Source organism: Squalius cephalus (genome assembly GCF_949319135.1).
Source record: "Squalius cephalus genome assembly, chromosome: 17".
Lineage (NCBI taxonomy): Eukaryota > Metazoa > Chordata > Actinopteri > Cypriniformes > Leuciscidae > Squalius > Squalius cephalus.
The window spans coordinates 7035520-7056837 of NC_137138.1; the positions used below are offsets into that span (position 1 = coordinate 7035520).

Consider the following 21318-nt stretch of genomic DNA (forward strand, 5'->3'; position numbering starts at 1 on the left):
TCTTTAAATTTCTAATTATCCTGTGTTCTACCCTAAATAGCCGACGAGTCCCCATCGTGGCTGGTTTGTTCCCCCATTTGGAGGAAACCCTTGGTGGGTTTGCCTGGTGTCGCTGTTACCCGCTCTCCTGGTCACCATCCTCGTCTTCATGGACCAGCAGATCACAGCTGTCATCGTCAACCGCAAGGAGCACAAGCTCAAGGTACTGTTGTGGAATATTATCAGGGATTATCATCAGAGGATTACACCGGCACACGTGGAGCTATACTGACCGCAAAACACTATTACAGGAATTACATTTGGTGTAACAGGTGTTTAATACGGAAAAGCACTTATTTATTTTACATTATTTTTCCCATTTGAGTGCAGAAGGGAGCTGGGTACCACCTGGACCTGTTCTGGGTCTCCATTCTCATGATTTTGTGTTCGTTCATGGGGCTGCCCTGGTACGTAGCGGCGACCGTCATCTCCATCGCCCACATAGACTCGATCAAGATGGAAACTGAGACCTCAGCGCCTGGGGAACAGCCCAAATTCCTGGGAGTCAGGTGAAGGAAAAAGCCTAAATGCATTTTAATCTTGCTCAAGACAGCTTAAAGAGGCTATATGGAGAATTCAGAAGCCCTTGTTATTAGTGACACTGGTGGCCGTTAAGTGAACTGCAGCCAGCAACTTATTGCTCGTGCTCGCACTCGTGTAAACGTAACGTACAAGAGACTGAACGTGATTCAATGTGCCGATATAATCACGGCAAAGTTATTTTTTGTTCTTTGCTTAGAAGTAAAGAGAAGTTGGAGATAAATTACAGCGATATGTTAATGAACATCCAGACGTCGTCCGCGCTGCTGAGAGCGACGTTTAGATGAATATGTAAATACGTGCTGTGCGCTTTCCTCTCAATAACAAAATAAACACAACAAAAATAATGACAGCGGTGAGAAAGCAGCAGTTAAGAAAGTATCTGAGCATAGAGATGTGGATATGTTTGCACCAGCTCTGTGATTCACCGGCATCATGTCGACAGAAGAGGTCATTAAAATTGATGTACACTGTAATGATAGTTTGATTATAACGTATATTTGAGACTATACAGACTATATCTGGCTATAGTTTGATTTAATCCCTTTTCGCTGCATGACACATTGACATTACAGTACAGAATATTTCAGTTCAGAAGAGTTCACATAAAAATCAGTCTGTAGATCTAGTTTTTTAAGTATCCTTTGCAAGCTGTTCACACATTGGCAATAAAAAACGATTCATAACTGAAAATTCTTACATATAGCCCCTTTAAATCATTGTAAACTGTATTTAAACTATGCAAAACATGATTACAGCATTATCATGTGTCTGTCCTTATCAAGTACTTTCTAAAATCTGACCAGTCACAACCAATTAAACAAGTTGTGTTTAATATACCACTATGTAGGACAGTTGTTTTGACCAATGAGATTATAAAACAGTATCCAAACAACCTAGTATTTTTGTCTCATTTTCAGTTACAAATATCTCAAATTTTCTTAATCAAGATACATTTACTCACATTTACTTTTCTGAATAAAGTTTCAAAATCAGTGTTGTTATAGTTAACTGAAACTATAACTATAAAATTATTTTTGGTTGCTTGCAATAAAATAAATGTTAACTGAATTAAAATAAAATATAAAAACACTTAAACTTATATTATTTCAGCTATTTGCAAGGCAACATTTCTCATTTTCATTTTTAGTTTAACTTGATACACTAAAATAAATCAAACTAAAGCTTAAATAAAAACTGTATAGGCATTTTTTTTTTAAAGTTTATCATTACAAAAACACAACAAAATAACTAAAACTTTAACTAAAATTAAAATGAAAACAGAAAATATAAAAACTAATTCAAAATATGAATAAAAACTATAATAATATCTCAATTTACACTGATCAAAGTTAAGTGAGTTTATGCTTGAAACAAGAAAAAATAAACTTAAAATAAAGATTGTTGGTTTAATTTTAAGCATAACTTTTTGACTAAGTCAGAAAACAAGACTTAGTCGTTTTGCTTCTCAAGTAAATGTATCTCGATTTAAGAATGTTTAGATATTTGTACTGGAAAATAAGACACAAATGCTGAGAAAGAAATATGCATTTTTACACGGAGGATATCAGGTACACAAAATTGTGCAATGTATAAATAAACTGGGAAACAGAAGTAGTTTATTATCCATTAACATTTATTATCCATTGACTGTCACAAGGAGGAAGTTACACTCCCGTTTTATCGGCCAAGCAGACATTATCAGCTGATGCTAAACATATCAAAATGACTGAATATCTCGAATAAAATATCTGATAAATCATATATTGTTTTTTTGTGTCACATAACATCCTCTAGATCTAGTTAATGTTCACGTGTCCGTGGCTCATGCTTGTTTTGTCGATTCTTTCTCCTACAGAGAGCAGAGAGTCACGGGAATAATGGTGTTCATTTTGACGGGCCTGTCGGTTTTCATGGCCCCCGTTCTGAAGGTTTGAACTTTTATATTTCATAAACTATATCTATACTGTCTTTTCACATTCTGATACTTGTCATTGTCCAGGAGAATAAGAGAGAATGTTACTAAACAAACCCTGTGTCATGAAAATAGACATTTCATGGTTTTGGAGTTCATGTGTACTGCTAAAAGTTGACAAAACACACTTTTTTTTAGCAGATAAACATATTTATCATTTTTTTTATTCTCTTCTGGGAAAACTGACCACAAATATGAATGACTCATGACTGTGGCTTGTAATATCAGGAAGCAAATAATGATTCATAGCTGTCATGTAAACTAAAGAATATTTGAGGAAATATGAATTGTGTCTACAAAATAGTTCTTTGGGTATTTTAAGCAATTCTAGTTATTTAAAAAGAATGAATTATAAGGTTTATATAACTCATGCCCTTATCCAGATCTCCATGAAACTTGAGCTATATTTCTAAATTCTATATTTGATATCAGAACTGATAAAAAATCACAATGGTTCTTCCTTTTTTGCTATTTAATATCTTATTTATCATGTATAAGGGTATTTGCATGCACAAAATACATGTTTTTCTGGACATGTACCATAGTAGTACTATAATATTCCTGGAAGTACCATGTAAACACTGTAGTATATGGTTTCCAGTACCAATGTACGTCACATATCAAAGTATTATGTTGATAATACCATCTGATATGTTTTAGGAAACCATGGTATAATTGTGATACATGTCCAAAAACCCACACTGAAAAAAATTATTAGTTGAATTTACTAAAAAAATGTTATGGTAAGTGGTTCCACACAATTGATTTTAGCTACATTTAAACAAATGCATTAAGTTGAACTTATTACATTTTAGTTCAACTTAATGCATTTGTTTAAATGTAGCTAAAATCAATTGTGTGGAACCACTTAACATAAAACATTTTAGTAAATTCAACTATCATTTTTTTCAGTGCATTATCCCATGGTACTTTTTTTCGAGGTTAGTGCAGTTACTGCCCCCTGCTGGACATTTACTTTGTAAACATCACAATTTGGTAAAGAGGATATTGACCTCGAATGGGAAAAAACTCCAGGATGCGAGATGAGACCGAGGCTTTCATTCCTGTGAGCTTTTTGTCAATAACACAAATTCTGTTTCGTTATAAAATTGTTTGCTTTGCACAAATCTCCTCTTTTGGAGCATATTATGTTGACAAGGTTGGGATTTGGGGTGTGTTCGGTGGATATAACTTTTTGTCTTCACGTAACCTTTGATTCTGTATGTGTGTACAATATGGCTTTATGTGTCTGAAGACAGATGACTGCAGTATTATGTATCTAATGCTCATATGTTTGATCTCTGCAGTTCATTCCTATGCCCGTCCTGTACGGCGTGTTCCTCTACATGGGTGTCGCCTCTCTCAATGGCGTCCAGGTGAGTGTCATGTTACTGTTCGGCAGAAAAAGCCCCTAATCCTGCTGACTTACCTGATCTCCGCTGGAGCCTGGGAACCCGACCGATTCCAGAACTTGATCTGAGTTCAGGAAAGTCGGGATAAGTCAGGAATACTTAGGATTTTCAGGGTGTAATATGCCTGACTATGACCTAGAGGACAGAGCTGGGCATCAGAATGTTTGTTTTATTAATGGTGCTTTCTGTTAAACCTTTGATGCATAACAAGTTGTTGGCAACAACACCTTAGCAACGTCTTATTAATTCAGAAACCCACAATAGTTTGCATTGTGGCAATACTTTAATTTTATTTTAATGTTTTGCTTCTCTTTCAATAAAATGTCAAACTCTTAAATATATATTTTAATATTGACATATTATGTATTTAAATAAAATTATTCAAAATATTTTTTAATGTTTTGCTTTTCTTTCAATAGATCGTAAAACTCTTAAATATATCTATTAAAGATATATTTTTATCATTTACATTTGTATTTAAATAAAAAATATTTAAATAATTATAAATACAATTATTTAAAAAAATATTTATTTATTGTATATTAAATATATATTTTAATAATATAATATATATTTAAATTTTTTATATATTTATTTGTATTGTTTGTATTCTATTTTTTTAATGTTTATTAAATATAAGATAAATAAATATTACAATTATATAGTATACACACACAAACATATAATTATTTATTATACTTTTATTTACATTATATAATATGTAAATTAAAACAAAAAATATTTTATAAATAATTATAATTTTATAAATTATATTTATAAAAAAATATATAAATATGAAATATATATATATATATATATATATATATATATATATATATATATATATTAATAGATATTTTTAAATATTATTGATTTATATAGATATATAAAAATAAAAAAAAAGTATGCTTTTTAGATTTTTTTGGGGGGAAACAGGTTGTCTGCCTCTGAATAATCTAAACTATGAATAAACATTTGTGTGTGTGTGTGTGTGTGTGTGTAGTTTATGGATCGTCTGCAGCTCTTGTTGATGCCAGCGAAACACCAACCAGATCTGATCTACCTGAGACACGTCCCGCTCAGACGGGTTCACTTGTTTACCTTCATACAGGTGTGTGTGTGTGTGTGTGTGTGTGTGTGTGTGTGTGTGTGTGTGTGTGTGTGTGTGTGTGTGTGTGTGTGTGTGTGTGTGTGTGTGTGTGGCCGCATGCTCATCCTAATATAAGGCTCAGATCTTTAGCTTTAGTGCTGTATATGCATCATTAATGTGTGTGTTCTGTGCACAGGTGCTCTGTTTGGCCCTCCTGTGGATCCTGAAGTCAACGGTAGCAGCCATCATCTTTCCAGTCATGGTGAGTGTGTGATCTGCTGCAAACACACACATAATACTTCCATGAACCGCATCCAGTCAGTTTAATTACTATCTGATACAGAATTGCACACTAAACTGGAAAAACTAATCAGGTCAACACAGAACTTTTGTTCTCTTGTTCTTAAGACATTGCACACATCGTACTACTTGTCTCCTGTCCTCTGATTGACAGTTTATACTTGTTTAGCAAGTAAAAGACCAAGTAAAAAATGTCCTCTTTCAGGTCTTTTTGCTGTGAAATCTTTAATGATTTTTACAAAGTAAACAATAATTTCTATATTGTTAGTAATATTTCAAGATGAACACTTACAGCAACTTAGTTTTACTTGATTAACCATACTTTTTTTTTTAGTATCAGATATGATACATCAGGCTTTCTCTCAATTGTATTGTATTGTATTGTTTTATATTATGTTTATGTTTGACCCCCACAATAAAAACTACAGAGCTTTCATCATAAAACTAAGCATTTAAATATCATCATACTAAGACATATATTATTGGGAGATATAGAGTGACAGTTGATATTTATATGCATTTATGTAAGTAGTCATATAACATTATACAGTTATTTATGTTAGAACTGCTCCATATTCTCACTATATCACACTATATGAGCCATAAAAGCCTGATGAATCAAGTATGACACTCAAAAAAAAAAAAAAACGCATATGCAAACTTTTGTCTAAAGGCTAAATAAACCATTAAATGTGGCTATTATGTCATATCTCAGGCTTTACAGGGTTAACACAGCCAGTAATAGTTCTTTTGCATGCGTCTGAGATCTCTCTCTGTTGGTTTTCTAGATTCTCGCGTTGGTCGCGGTGAGAAAGGCCATGGATTACCTGTTCTCGCAGCACGATCTCAGTTACCTGGATGACGTCATGCCCGAGAAAGACAAGAAGAAGAAGGAGGATGAGAAGAAGAAGAAGAGAAAGAAAGGAAGCATTGACAGCGAAATGAACGACGTGAGTGAAATCTCTTTTATTTGTGCGTTTAGAAGCGGTGTTGCTGTAAAACTCCAGTGGTAAGAATATCCCAACCCTGCGTTCACAGTCGGATTTCCCAGCCGTTGAGAATGTTCCCAGCATAAAGATCTCCATGGAGACCATGGAACAGGATCCAGTGCTGGGGGAGAAGCCCTCAGACAGTGAGTAAACACACAGGGTTTCCCTCGGCCTCGCGCAGGGCTTCCACACGTTACTCTGTCCTGTTACTAACAACTCAAATAATGGCTCTTCCCTCCCCTCTTCTCGCTGTCGTCACACACTCCTTCGTGATTTCTCCAGAAAACATCTCTTAATCCCGTCTTTCTCTTTGTTTATGGTGTTGCTTGGTTTCCTGGTCTGTGTGGATCAATAATCCGCTCTTAACAGATAACAAATGCTTAATCACTGCAGTGCGCATGTATTAATAAAGTCAACATGCATTCAAAATGGGTCTTATTTACTTTCCCACTGCATGTTCCTGGTCTTTTTGAGCAGGATTCATTCCAAAGAAAAAATGTTTGTTTCCATAATCTTTCATCAAAATAACTTTTTTGTCCGATGTCATCAAGCCGTCTTATTTCTCAATCTCTGCAAGCTCCTGGATTTATTCTGGTCTATAGGGACGGGACTTATGGGGAATTTAATGATTACGGTAGCAAGTTCAGGTCCGTAACGGGTGCTTTGAAGATTCTGTTTGTAATTTTTGGAATATACAATGTACAGTGTTTGATAAAACTGTTGTTACCTGTTGAACATACTGTTCAAAAGTTTAGGGTCAATAAGAAATGAATACTTTTAGTCTATAAGGATGCATTAAACTGGTCGAAAGTGACAGTAAAGACAATTATAATGTTACAAAAGATTTCTATATCAAATAAATGCTGTTCTTTTGAATTTTCTAGCCATCAAAGACTTCTGAAAACTATCTTACAGTTTCCACAAAAATATGAAGCAGCACAACTGTTCTTAACATTGATAATAATCAGAAATGTTTCTGAGCAGCAAATCATCATATTAGAATAATTTCTGAAGGATCATGAGACACTGAAGACTGGAGTAATGATGCTGAAAATTCAGTAAATTATATTTTAAAATATTCAAACAGAAAACAGTTATTTTAAATTTAATTAAAAAAAATTTTATCAAATAAATGCAGCCTTGATGAGCAAAAGAGACTTTTCAAAAATATTTAAAGAAATCTTACTGACCCCAATACCACTATAAGATGTTTCCACGTGTTTTTGTTGATTCACATGCATATCTGACCATAAGCTGCAATAATAGTCATGGTTAATAATATTAAATACAGTATTCCCAATGGCTAAAATCAAGTCTTGACTTAAAGTCACATTACGGAAGTAAATTGGTTTGCAAACACAGTCTCATGTTGACTTTATCTGGATGGGTTGTGGGTCTGAATTTCCTGTTCTTTACTATCTCTTTTTATTCTAACTACTAACCAATCAACTCCTTTTCAGCTGCATCGTAACCTCTTTATATGAACCCTCTAAGATTTGATCATCTGACATGTGTGTATATATATTAACTGTACGTTTGTTTGTTTCTTATAGGAAACAAGCCCATGTCCTTCCTCACTCCCTACTGATGGAAAGCACTTTTTCCCTTCCGTGACTATGTCAAGGTAAGTGTGTGTGTGTGTGTGTGTGTGTGTGTGTGTGTGTGTGTGTGTGTGTGTGTGTTTGTGTGTTTTAATATCACTATTAGTAAGGATAGTATGATCTCTGTATAATATCAGTATTTAAATGCAAGATATTTAAAGGGATACTCCACCGTTTTTTCATATTAAACTATGTTATTCCCTTAAAGGGATAGTTCAGGATTTTAGACATGAATCTCTATAGCTTCCCCATAAGCAGTGTGGTGCATTGACCATGACTTACCCCCGACAGCGTCCTGTGAGCCGAGCTCCGGTCCAGTTTTGGTCAAGATGAAATTAGTCCGGCAAGTTTGCTGGGGTCACGGCAATAAAGCTTTTTTCTTCTCAAATCAATATGTGTTCAAAAGAGTGATATATTTGCAGCACAAAACCGCTGTCTATGGAGAGGTCAGACCTCGTAATGGCTTGGCACTATTTTCTTCCCCGTCATATCACTGCGCGCTGCCGCTACCTACAGCCAGCTGGGAGCCGCGCACGTGTCACTTTGTTTACAGCTCGTAAAGAGAACGATAACATGTCTGACTACAGCAGCGACGATGACAACATTGACTTCGACACACAGCCAAAAGGATATCTTTACGAACCTGAATACACAGATGACGAGTTACGCCAGATGGAGTTAGAAAGGACAGAAAGAGAGAGGATGGACAGAGAAGTTGAACAAGTTGAAGCTGGAGCTTGTACAAACTGATCGCTCTTGGTGAGTAGCTATGTTAGCTCGTTCGTGTAGCTGTTCTGAGCACGTAAACACTGCTGTAAACACTGCCGAACAACTGAAAAAGTGGTGTGCGCCTGCGCAGCTGGCTGTAGGTAGCGGCAGCGCGCAGTGATATGACAGGGGAGAAAATAGTGCCAAGCCATTACGAGGTCTGACCTCTCCATAGACAACGTTTTAGTGACGCAAATATATCACTCTTTTGAACACATATTGATTTGAGAAGAAAAAAGCTTTATTGCCGTGACCCCAGCAAACTTGCCGGACTAATTTCATCTTGACCAAAACTGGACCGGAGCTCGGCTCACAGGACGCTGTCAGGGGTAAGCCATGGTCAATGCACCACACTGCTTATGGGGAAGCTATAGAGATTCATGTCTAAAATCCTGAACTATCCCTTTAACTAAGACGAGTTGATACATACCTCTCTCATCTCAGCTCGTGCACTCAATCGCTCTAGCGCGCGGTGACACTTTGATAGCACTTAGCTTACCCCAGTATATTCAATGGTATCTAGCAGCAATGAATTTAGAAGTGACCAAACACATCAACGTTTTCCCTATTTAAAAACAGTTACACGAGTAGTTACACGACCAAGTATGGTGACACAAAATAAAACGTGGCGCTTTTCTAAGCGGGTTAAAAAGGTAGGATAACTATAATGTATGGCGGAATAGCACTTTTGGAAGTACTTCGACTCGGCGTAGTAAAAAGTCAAGCCTGATCCTCTTCCCCTTGACAGAAGTGAGAGGAAGAGGATCAGGCTTGACTTTTTACTACGCCGAGTCGAAGTACTCCCAAAAGTGCTATTCCGCCATACATTATAGTTATCCTTTTGAATGTGTCACTTCTAAATTCATTGCTGCCAAATACCATTGAATATACTGGGCTGAGCTAAGTGCTTTCAAAGTGTCACCGCGCGCCAGAGCGATTAAGTGCACGAGCTGAGATGAGAGAGGTATGTATCAACTCGTCTTAGTTAAGGGAATAACATAGTTTAATATGAAAAAACGGTGGAGTATTCCTTTAAAGTGTACCTGAAGTACACTTGCAATTATTAGCAGAATCAGAAATACTTCAGTATATCTTTAGTTGGACCTCAGCACTATTTCCAGATAACTAAAGTGCATTAAGTACAAAATTAGTTGTTCCAATCTCGCAGACTTTAAGTATACCAACAGTACAATTGCAGGGTACTTATATGAAGTATGTAACATGTAAATGTATTTGTTGTGTACTTAGCATAAAAAAAAATATATTTCAAATATATTTTAGTATATTTATTTTTCACTAGGGTAGGCTTGGGTTAGGCCATAAAAATATAATGAATATAAAAAAATCAATGGAAGAGTCTATGCAGCGCCCACTAATGTCCATGCACTTGTCTTTGTGAGGACCATGTTTAGACCATCAGAGTGAGTAAAGTGAGAACTTCCTGAGACCCCTTTAAAGGCCTGTTTGAGGGTCAAGACTTGTCTATAGTTAGGTTAAGGGTTAGGGTTAGGCACTTATTTGTGGTAGTTAAAGTTATGAATGTCTTCACGAAGATAACTGTACAAACATGAGTCAGTAAGTCTGAGCTTGTGTGCACATGCATATCTATATTTACCCAGCTCAGTTCAGCATGAATATCAGGTTGGCTCAAGCTGGTTTATGGTAGTTAGTTCTGGTCTAACGCATTGGCCTTAAAACAGTCAATTAAATCAATTAGCATCATAAATTATGCATGTCTATGAGTTTGCATGTTTATGTGTGAATGCAAGGCTGTATATTTTGAAATATCTAACAGCTTTCTGTCTTTCTCTTTCACCTAGTCAGGATTTAAACCCCTTTAAGAAGATGGTGCCTCAGATCAGAATCGATTTGGACTCAGACAACAACAAATTCTTCTGGAAGACTCCATCCTCTGAGACGTCCCTTTAAACACTTGTGAAAACACACACGTTTAGGTCCAGATGATGGTTTGAAAATGAAAAACTTTGCTGAAAGTTTCTTTTTAAAGTCTAAACTAATGGATGGATGTCATTTCAACACTACAACCAATAGCTGCACAAACGCAAACAAAAAAAGTGTGAAACTTTATGTCCTCCTGACATTTTGGTAGCATTAGCCTACTTTTTTTTTAGGGGGTGTTTTTGCTCTCGTTTTAGTTTTAAGTTCTGGGTCCAGACTGATTTTTGTTCCAATACTTTTTATAACCATAATATTTTATTAAACAGAAAATATATAAGAATGATGACATAATCAGTCTTAATCCAATTGTATAAAATAAATTTGCAGTTTGAGTTTTTCTTTTGGCCAAATAACTGCTCTTCATTCAAATGAGCACATTAGATCAATTTATTTTTAAATGTCTTTGAACAAATTTGTATTAGTGTCTCCGTTCTCTTTGATACTTTGCATATTTAAGCGTATATTTACTGAACCACAATTGTGGGCGCAACTATTTATCCCAATAAGGGAGACTTCGGTTTTAAAGACACAATTAGCCTACTTAAATCTTTCCAGTGCTTAAGAAGACACTTCAAAAAGTGGGAAACACTCGATATGAATCTAATTTTCTAGTTCTACCTCTTATAATGGACTGTAGGTGCCAGGCACTTGTTAGAGTGAAGCATTTCTCTATGCAGTACGTTACGGATGTCAACGGCGATCTTAAAGTCACGTGACCGGAAGAGTGGCCATCGCGCTGGAAGCCTCTTCAACATTCTTCTGTCTACGAAATTCCCTCCGCCCTTTTGTGAACTCAAGATCTGTTTCTTCGTTCATAAATGACAATCAATAACAGGGCGGACACTTTCAATGTGATTGCGTTCTATGTATTTACTATGAAGCAGTTGATTTATGGTGATTTTATTGTCTGGATATTTTTATGTACTTTTTTTAAAAAGAAGTAATGCTGTAGATAGAGACATCTTTTATACTGAGATGAGAGGTGTAAGGACTTAATAATGAGATTTAATGTTAAACAGCTGCACCAAAGTGACAGAAATATGCAAATTTCCTTGTTTGTGTGTTTGTGTGTGTGAGAACTTATGCTGCCATTAAGAAAGATCATTTCTCTTACGTTCAGCACGAAGATATTTCAGTCAGCAAATCGGGTGTAGAATATTTTTAACAATTATAACGTATAAATCCACAGTCATTAAAACTTGAATATAGACACACAAGTCAGTGTTTGTACATAGGTCTGTTTATCATCATTATCTCATCCTCAATAATGTCTTCCATTTCTTTTGATTGAATCAAGGACTAAACCGTCGTAGCGAGACGCATATGCAAGATGACGTTTTCATGAATCATTTCTTTTAGATGCACACCTGTTTTGTTTTTTGAACCTTTTGAGATGTATTTATTGTCCTTCTGTTCTCTTCTGGAAGCTGTCTTACTCTCTGATTATAACGATGACGCTACAGGCAATAATGAGATTAACAGTTGATCACTGTTCTGTAAAAGGGAATCATCACCATGTAGCACTGTGAGGCGATGGGCAAATTAAAGCAATTATTAAAACTCATTCTCATGGTGTTATGCATTTAAATGAGCTTTTATATGCTGAATCAATCATAGTAATATTGTTTACTACATAGAAATTACATAAGGACACTCTATGACTTAGAAATGTTGCACACATGCTTAATATAGGCCTATTCATTGTAAAGATATGGATTTGGATTAAATTGATTTGCACTTTTATGTGAATATGTTCAAGTTTAAAAAATGACCAATAATTCTCTAAATCCAGATTAAAACGCACTCATCACCTACACTTTACATTCAGGAAAAAATCAACCTTTCAGAATCTCCCTCTGAGGTCAAAGTGCTCCAGGCCAAATCGGATATGTAACAGAACCTGAAACAGGAATCTGGGTTTAATCTGGATAAAAGCCCAGGCCAGAGACATCGAGTTCTAGTCCTTGTAATCTCTGACCTACAAGAGACAGAGAATTCTAAAGAAGATCAAGAGAATTCCATAGAACTGGAATGATCTCCCTCCTCCTCACCTGTCTGAATCCAACATCCCAGCTAACTGATATCTGTGTTCCAAGTTATTATGCAAGTTATAACTTATCAGTAGGATTTCAGTACAGTAAACATTCAGGTTTTAGATTTTCAAAGAAAGTGTTGTTTTATTTCTAATATCTTTTTAGATAACTGGTAGGATATCAATCTCAGACAGGTTTAAATAGTTTGCCAGGTCACTGTAACTTTAAAAAAAAAATTGAGGAAACCCATTGCCTTAAAATGATTAAGTAAATAAACGTCATGCTTAATCGAAAAAAAAAAAAATAAGTAGGCCTAATGTGTAATTGTCAAGTTCACATAACTTCTTTTTATTTATTTTTCAATTAAGCATTAAGTTTATTTACTTAATAATTTTGAGTATGTGTGAACAGCGTAAAGAAACTAAGTTTCTAGGTTGTCTATTTGAAAGCTTTTTAATGTTGATTTTTATGTGAAGGACTCGGGACGTTTTTGCCAGGAAAATCAAAAGAATGTGACGTTTAAGTGCGCTCCCGAGAGCCTCTCTTCCGTTCAATGACACACGAAACATTTTTACAATAACAATTCAGGGTATGCCTTACTAATGTTTCAGAAAAAGTTCCATGAATGATGTAGCCTATAAATAACGGCTTGTGCTAACTTTTTGAGAACATGATTAAAGATAACTTTGAACTAACGTCTGAATAGCCTAATGTTTGTTCATGAGAAAACCTTGTCAGAACATTAGCAAAAGTTCTGAAAACGTTCCCTGTTGCTGCATATAACACACTCTCGTTTCTTGCAATTCTTTGACCTAATCCTTGACGTCTAGTCTCTCCATAGCCTAATTGCTTTCACTCACATGTTTCGCTGAGATAAACCGTGTTTGCACGAAGATGAACGGGAGAATGACTGGTAATTATTTAAATTGCTCACTATGACGGCATAGGCCTCTTTCAAAAAGATAACCAGAGCTGAGATTCGCATATTTTCCATTTCAGTAAGCTAATCGACGGATCTCATCACGGGAATGGATTTAGCAAGTAATGAAGCAAAAAGACACCGGGCTAAATGTCATCACATGGTTGGACAACTTTAACACGGAGTTGTTAGTAGTTACTTTGATCATCTCCTGTCCTGATATGTGGCTTTTCGCAGGAATTTCACCTTAACTGTCCTGCACTGATAATGGGATGTATAAACGCACGTCTGCTCTATTAACCCATGTGTCACACAATATACCACTGAGTATGGGGAAGATAGACCTCTGGGATGAAGCCAGGAGGAACCTTTCATTGATCAGCCTTCAGCTGTCGACCACTATGCCACACCATCTCTCAATCAATACTAATAAATGACCTGGGGTAAGATGTTGCCCTATGTTAAGAACAATGTTTACTGTTAAACAGTGGGCCTAACATATTTAGAGATATAAGTTTAGCATGATGATGCATCAGCCAATGTGTTATTATAGGTAATAAATTGAAATATTTGCTAATTTAGAAAACAAAATGTAAAATATAAAAAGAGGGGTAAAATATGGCCCCTACTGGGGTAAGAAGTCCCTGGATAAACCATTACAGAATGTGTAAATTACTTTTGATATAATTCTTATTAATAGGCGCTATATATATATATATATATATATATATATATATATATATATATATATATATATATATATATATATAGGCTATATTCAACAAGGTGCTGAAAGCATTCTTTAGAAATGTTGGCCCATATTGATAGGACACACTGTAAATTATTTCACTGTAAATTTACAATAAATTGCAGGTTAATAATTGCATGACTTTCACAGTAAGTTACCGTATCATTTTTACAGTAAATAATTGTGAAATGACAGCTGTTTACTGTGACTTCACAATAACTATGCCGTCAGATTACTGTGATTTAGCAGTAAGATGCTGTATAATTACTGTATTTTACTGTGCAATTACAGTTAGTCTATCATATTACTGTAATTTAACAGTAAGCTGCTGTAGAATTACTGTATTTAACCATGTCTATACTGTGATTTAGCATAAATGATGGACCAAACAAAACTGATAAAAACAATGGTTTAACTTTTATTTTTTTAGAAGAAAAATACATTTTAATAACAGGAATAAACACTGTGTAACATGAATGAACACTGGGAAACATGAATGAACACTGGGTAACATGAATGAACACTGGGTAACATGAATGTCTGTCAATATGTGTGTGAATGTGTTTACTGTGTTTACCATTATGTGATAATGGTACTTGAAAAATACAATTTAATAACAGGAATAAACACTGGGTAACAGGAATGAACACTGGGTAACAGGAATGTGTGTCTATGTGTGTGCACTGTGCATGTGTTTACTATGTGATAATGGTACTTCACAACGTAGGAGCTTAAAAGAGAAAGAAGGAGAGAGAGAGAAGAGAGAGTGAGAGAGGGAAGAAAAGACAAAAAGGTGGGAAAAGAGAGGGTTGCAGGTGTCTCGCTCCTTCCCTTGCAGCAGGCACCTGCATAGTATGGGTTCTGTCCACTATCTACAAAAGATAAGAAAGACAAAAAGTTTAAGTTACTCTGTGGTGCAAGTACCTGCAAGTATGGTACTCGCATTGTAAAACTAATCCTAAAATGTGTACAATTTAAGAAATTACAATTGTAAAACTCATGGTAAATCAGATAAATCATGTGAATAGTACTATATCAATTAATATTAAATCAACAAACCAGAGGACTCTGAAAGTAACATGATTGAGGTTAAGCAAAAATTACATGACATGCGTACATAGTAATGCAACTCAGTAAGCCAGTAATGTGATGTAAATTTACACTTAAAACTATTGTAAAGTACGTCTGTAAATTTGACGTTTTTATTCTAACCTATCAATAACCTATAACATTGAAAAGGCATGTTTAATTCAAATAAACGTAAGAACAATGAATTTTAGACATTTTGCAGCCTGTCTAAACTCGTAGAACAGATTAAAGGGATAGTTTACCCAAAACCCCACCCTCATTCCAAACACGTTAGCCCTTCGTTCATCTTTGGAACACAAATTAAGATATTTTCTGACTCCTCCATGGACAGCAATTTTATTACCACTTTCAAGGCCCGGAAAGGTAGTGAAGATTGTTAAAATAGTCCATGTGACTACAGTGGTTCAACCTTAATGTTATGAAGCGATGCAAAAATACTTAATAGTGCGGAACGCACAAAAAGTATTCTCGTCGCATCATAGCAATAAGGTTGAACCACTGTAGTCACGTGGACTATTTTAACAATGTTTTTACTACCTTTCTGGGGCTTGAAAGCGGTTATAACATTGCAGTCTATAAGCGGGATCAGAAAGCTCTCGGACTTCTTAAAATTATCTTAATTTGTGTTGAACAAAATTCTTATGTGTTTGGGACATCATGAGGGAGTGTAATTAATGAGAGACTTTACATTTTTGAGTGAACTAACCCTTTAATAGCTTAAGTAAACATCTTACTGCATAACTAATTCTAGCTTAAAACAGAGACAGTGTTTCGTTAGTCTGTTCTGAAGTTGGAACACAACTTACATTAGACTGACATCCATTCAAAGTCAATGAGCTTCCTGATCAGTGTACAGACTTGCTGGTTTATGTGTCCTCTCTGCCTCTTCGATTTTGTACCTGTCTCTGGGTTGATGCCCAAGAAGCACATATAAACAAAAAGACAGAGAAGAAAGATGTTAGTTTAATTCAAGTGGGATTAAAAAGGTTTCAGTTCCCAGTCATCACCTTCAGTTGGTCACTGCTGTTGCAGTACTGAGCAAAACTAAAGTTAGCTCAGTTTTAACAAGGTGACATTACTTGGATTCAATTAAACAGCAACCATTTAAATAACTTAACAGCAACTGAAAAACATTTACATCACAAACACACAGTCAAGAATAGTCCTGCAACAAAGTAAGTTAGATGTGTGTGATTTACCCAGGCAATGCATTTGCACACAACAATTTACATCATTTACACGTACTGTTTGCAGAGGATGGAGGAAGAGCCTGTTGCCAGTCCATCTCCATGTGGCTGTTTCTGCTTGCACTCTTCCTCCTAGAATTATTACCCGTTCACAGACAAAATGGCTCCTAATATCTCCAGATGTCGACCTGTTTTACTTTAGAATAGCACAGCTAACGAAGCTCCACTAATTCAGTGATAAACACATTTATTTTCCTATATCTTTTTTATAATAAAATGCACTTTATTTTTTCTGTTGACGAGACAGACAACGGCTGCTCCGTTTCACACACGGCAGAAAAATATGGACGACGCCCAGGCCCAGCTAGCTAACGTTACTAATTTGAGATTAATTTATTCCACCTTTGCACAAATCCACAACACTATAATGTATCTAGTTGATAATAACTGTCATAATACACACATTAAGGCCACAGCTTACCTTATAACTTTATTTCCCGGTGGTAGAAAAATGCTGTGGGAAAAGAGAGAACGCTGTTAGAGTAACGAACGTTAACTAAGAAAAGCATTAAGCAAAGCTAAAGTTCAATTTTGACGGTGTAGCTAACGTGAAGCCTCACAGTTAATAACTTAATACGGTAACGTTACTACTAATACACTTATTAACACAACCAACGTCTGATCATTCAAATTTGCGCGCTCAAACCTAGACGCGAATCTGCTCCAGCTAAGTTACAAAAACATGAAACAGAACTTAACTAACGCTAATTTGGTTCATACTTTTAAATAACATGCAATTTCATATTAAAAACAGTCATCAAATTGACAAAGTTTGAAATTAAACTCTTACCGCACTGAATCCGTCGAGTGAGACCATGGAGGAGATCAGGCCGGGGAGCTCAGATGACGCAGTTGCAGCGCGAAAATGACGGAATTCACAGTAGTTTCTTGTAAAAGCCCCGCGCCTGCATTATTTTCACAGTAAAAGTCTAAATACGGTATTATATTGTGAAATATCACAGTTAAAGCCTGTGAAGTGGTAATAATGTAATTACCTGTGAAATATTACAGTTATATATTGTGAAATCCTGGAAATATTTTACAGTGCAGCATCTTGCAGTTGATGGAGATTTGTGGGATGCACATCCAGGGCACGAAGCTCCCGTTCCACCACATCCCAAAGATGCTCTATTGGGTTGAGATCTGGTGACTGTGGGGGCCATTTTAGTACAGTGAACTCATTGTCATGTTCAAGAAACCAATTTGAAATGATTCAAGCTTTGTGACATGGTGCATTATCCTGCTGGAAGTAGCCATCAGAGGATGGGTACATGGTGGTCATAAAGGGATGGACATGGTCAGAAACAATGCTCAGGTAGGCCGTGGCATTTAAACGCTGCCCAATTGGCACTAAGGGACCTAAAGTGTGCCAAGAAAACATCCCCCACACCATTACACCACCACCACCAGCCTGCACAGTGGTAACAAGGCATGATGGATCCATATTCTCATTCTGTTTACGCCAAATTCTGACTCTACCATCTGAATGTCTCAACAGAAATCGAGACTCATCAGACCAGGCAACATTTTTCCAGTCTTCAACTGTCCAATTTTGGTGAGCTCGTCCAAATTGTAGCCTCTTTTTCCTATTTGTAGTGGAGATGAGTGGTACCCGGTGGGGTCTTCTGCTGTTGTAGCCCATCCGCCTCAATGTTGTGCGTGTTGTGGCTTCACAAATGCTTTGCTGCATACCTCGGTTGTAACGAGTGGTTATTTCAGTCAAAGTTGCTCTTCTATCAGCTTGAATCAGTCGGCCCATTCTCCTCTGACCTCTAGCATCAACAAGGCATTATCGCCCACAGGACTGCCGCTTACTGAATGTTTTTCCCTTTTCACACCATTCTTTGTAAACCCTAGATATGGTTGTGCGTGAAAATCCCAGTAACTGAGCAGATTGTGAAATACTCAGACCGGCCCGTCTGGCACCAACAACCATGCCACGCTCAAAATTGCTTAAATCACCTTTCTTTCCCATTCTGACATTCAGTTTGGAGTTCAGGGCTGCGTTCAGCCCCGACAAAACGTTGCACAACGTTTTTTAAACAGAAACGGTGATGCGTTGAACACACTGTTCTGATGACGCAAGAGTTGCAACTATGGCAGCTGAGAAGGCCATTCTTTGTGAAGAATTTTCTGAGCCTGATGAAGTCGGTATAAATATGTGTTTAATACTACAAAATATGCCCGATGTTACAGTTACTGCACTTGCCGCCCAGAACAAAAGAGAACATCCCAATCGAGTGAAGGGATTGCTGAAACTGAAATGGAAGCACACATCTTACCTAATTCAGACTAAAACACATCTATTTAGCCTCACATACACATACTGACTTTATTTGTAGTTCATACTGTTTTAATACCCTGTATTTTCTTTCTCATTTTTAGGAAAAGCACTTAATTACCATTGTTTATTTCTATACCAAATGCCATACACTTGCAATGAAGCTAAAAATATAAACAACTACATCATTATGTTGATATCCTATATTTTTACAATAAAACTTACGACAAACATGTCTTCTAATATCCTCAGTTGTTGCGTATACCGAGCTGCATCGAACACATTTGTAAATTACTTTCCTTGAACCCATTGTGCGAGTTCACTTTAATACCGCGTGCTTTATATGCATGTTGCTGCTGTATGGACTGCAGTTCTGACACACCCACCAAACAAGAGAAAACGTATCTCAAACCCTGTTGCATATCGGTGCACGCCGTTTCCAGGAAACATGACGTTCAACCTGGAAACCGTAGCAAAACGTTGCGCACCGTTTTGAACTTGAACGTGCCCCTGGAGATTGTCTTGACCAGGACCACACCCCTAAATGCATTGAAGCAACTGCCATGTGATTGGTTGATTAGATAATTGCATTAATGAGAAATTGAACAGGTGTTCCTAATAATCCTTTAGGTGAGTGTGTATATATATATATATATATATATACAGTCATGGTCAAAATTGATGGCACCCCTGCAAATATGATAAAAAATGGCTGTAAAAAATAAATCTGCATTGTTTATCCTTTTGATCTTTCCTTCAAAAAATTCGCAAAAATCAAACCTTTCATTTAAGTAAAAGAATTGAAATTGGGGGGTAAATCACATTATGAAATAAATGTTTTTCTCCAAAACACATTGGCCACAATTATTGGCACCCCTAGAATTTTTTATGAGAAAAATATCTCTGAAGTATATTCCCATTAATATTTACATTTTTTAGCACACCAGGGTGACTAGGAACATGAAATTGTCCAGCTATGACTTCGTGTTTCACAGGAGTTTAAATATGAGGAAACACAAAGGCCAAATTCCCTTAATCATCCAATACAATGAGTAAAACCAAAGAATATAGTTCTGATGTGCAGCAAAAGATTGTTGAGCTTCACAAAATAGAAAGTGGCTGTAAGAAAACATCTAAAGAATTGAAAATCCCCATTTTGACCATCAGAGCAATAATTAAGAAGTTATAATCAACTAAAGATGTAACGAATCTGCCAGGAAGAGGACGTGTGTCTAAATTGTATTAATGGACGGTGAGGAGGAAAGTTTGAGTGGCCAAAGACTCTTCAAGGATCATAGATGGAGAATTGCAGAGATTACTTGAGTCTTGGGGGTCAGAAAGCCTAAAACAAATTATTAAACAACCCTTACATCCCCACATGTTGTTTGGGAGGGTTTCAAGAAAAATCATCCTCGCTCCTCCAGAAACAAACTCCAGCATATTCAGTGGTCAGACACGACTGGATCTTCAAAAGGGACCGGATTCTGTGGTCAGATGAAACAAAAAAAAGGGCTTTTTGGCAGCAAACCCACCAGATGTGTTTGGTGCACACAGGGATAAAAAGTACCCCATGCCAATGGTTAAATACACTGCTGAATCTTATATGTTGTGGGCCTATTTATTTGCTGGAGGTCCTGGACATCTTCAGATACATGGTATTATGGATTCTAGCAAATATCAACAGATAAAAAATCAAAACCTGACGCCTTCTGCTAGAAATCTTATAATGGGCCGTAGTTGGATCTTCCATCAGGACAACGATCCAAAACAAACATCAAAATCAACACCAAAATGGGTCACTGAGCACAAAATTAAGCTTCTGTCATGACCGTCCCAGTCCCCTAAACTGAACACTATAGAAAATGAGTGGGCTGAACTGAAGAGGAGAAGCACCAACATGAACTTGTGAATCTGAAGGATCTGGAGAGATCCTGTATGGAGGAATAGTCTCTGATCTCTGGTCAGTTGTTCTCCAAACTCATCAGGCATTATAGAAGAAAACTCAGAGCTGTTATCTTGGCAAAAGGAGATTGCAAAAAGTATTTAATAACAGGGTGCCAACAATTATGGCCAGCGTGTTTTGGAGAAAAACATTTATTTTATAATGTGATTTACCCCCCACTTTCAGTTCTTTTACTTCAATGAAAGGTTAGATTTTTGTGAATTTTTTGAATGAAAGATCAAAAGGATAAACGATGCAGATTTATTTTTTACAGCCATTTTTTTTATCATATTTACCAGGGGTGCCATCAATTTTGACCACCACTGTATATATATATATATATATATATATATATATATATATATATTTTTTTTTTTTTTTTTTAA

General features: G+C 36.2%; 1 protein-coding gene across 4 annotated transcripts in view; it reads left to right on the forward strand.

The window, feature by feature from the left end:
- The window catches only part of slc4a4b (solute carrier family 4 member 4b), a 58234-nt gene extending 45819 nt beyond the window's left edge, over positions 1–12415 (forward strand). The window contains exons 18-27 of one of the 4 annotated variants that reach the window (XM_079847934.1): positions 41–202; positions 370–548; positions 2438–2510; positions 3862–3930; positions 4970–5077; positions 5253–5318; positions 6145–6306; positions 6395–6488; positions 7899–7969; positions 10535–12415. In XM_079847934.1, the coding sequence (XP_079704060.1) occupies positions 41–202; positions 370–548; positions 2438–2510; positions 3862–3930; positions 4970–5077; positions 5253–5318; positions 6145–6306; positions 6395–6488; positions 7899–7933 (948 nt within the window). In that variant the 3' untranslated portion in view covers positions 7934–7969; positions 10535–12415. The remainder of the gene's footprint in view (positions 1–40; positions 203–369; positions 549–2437; positions 2511–3861; positions 3931–4969; positions 5078–5252; positions 5319–6144; positions 6307–6394; positions 6489–7898; positions 7970–10534) is intronic. The other 3 variants (XM_079847932.1, XM_079847933.1, XM_079847931.1) reach the window with 3 other exon arrangements.
- The last annotated feature ends 8903 nt before the right edge of the window (positions 12416–21318 follow it).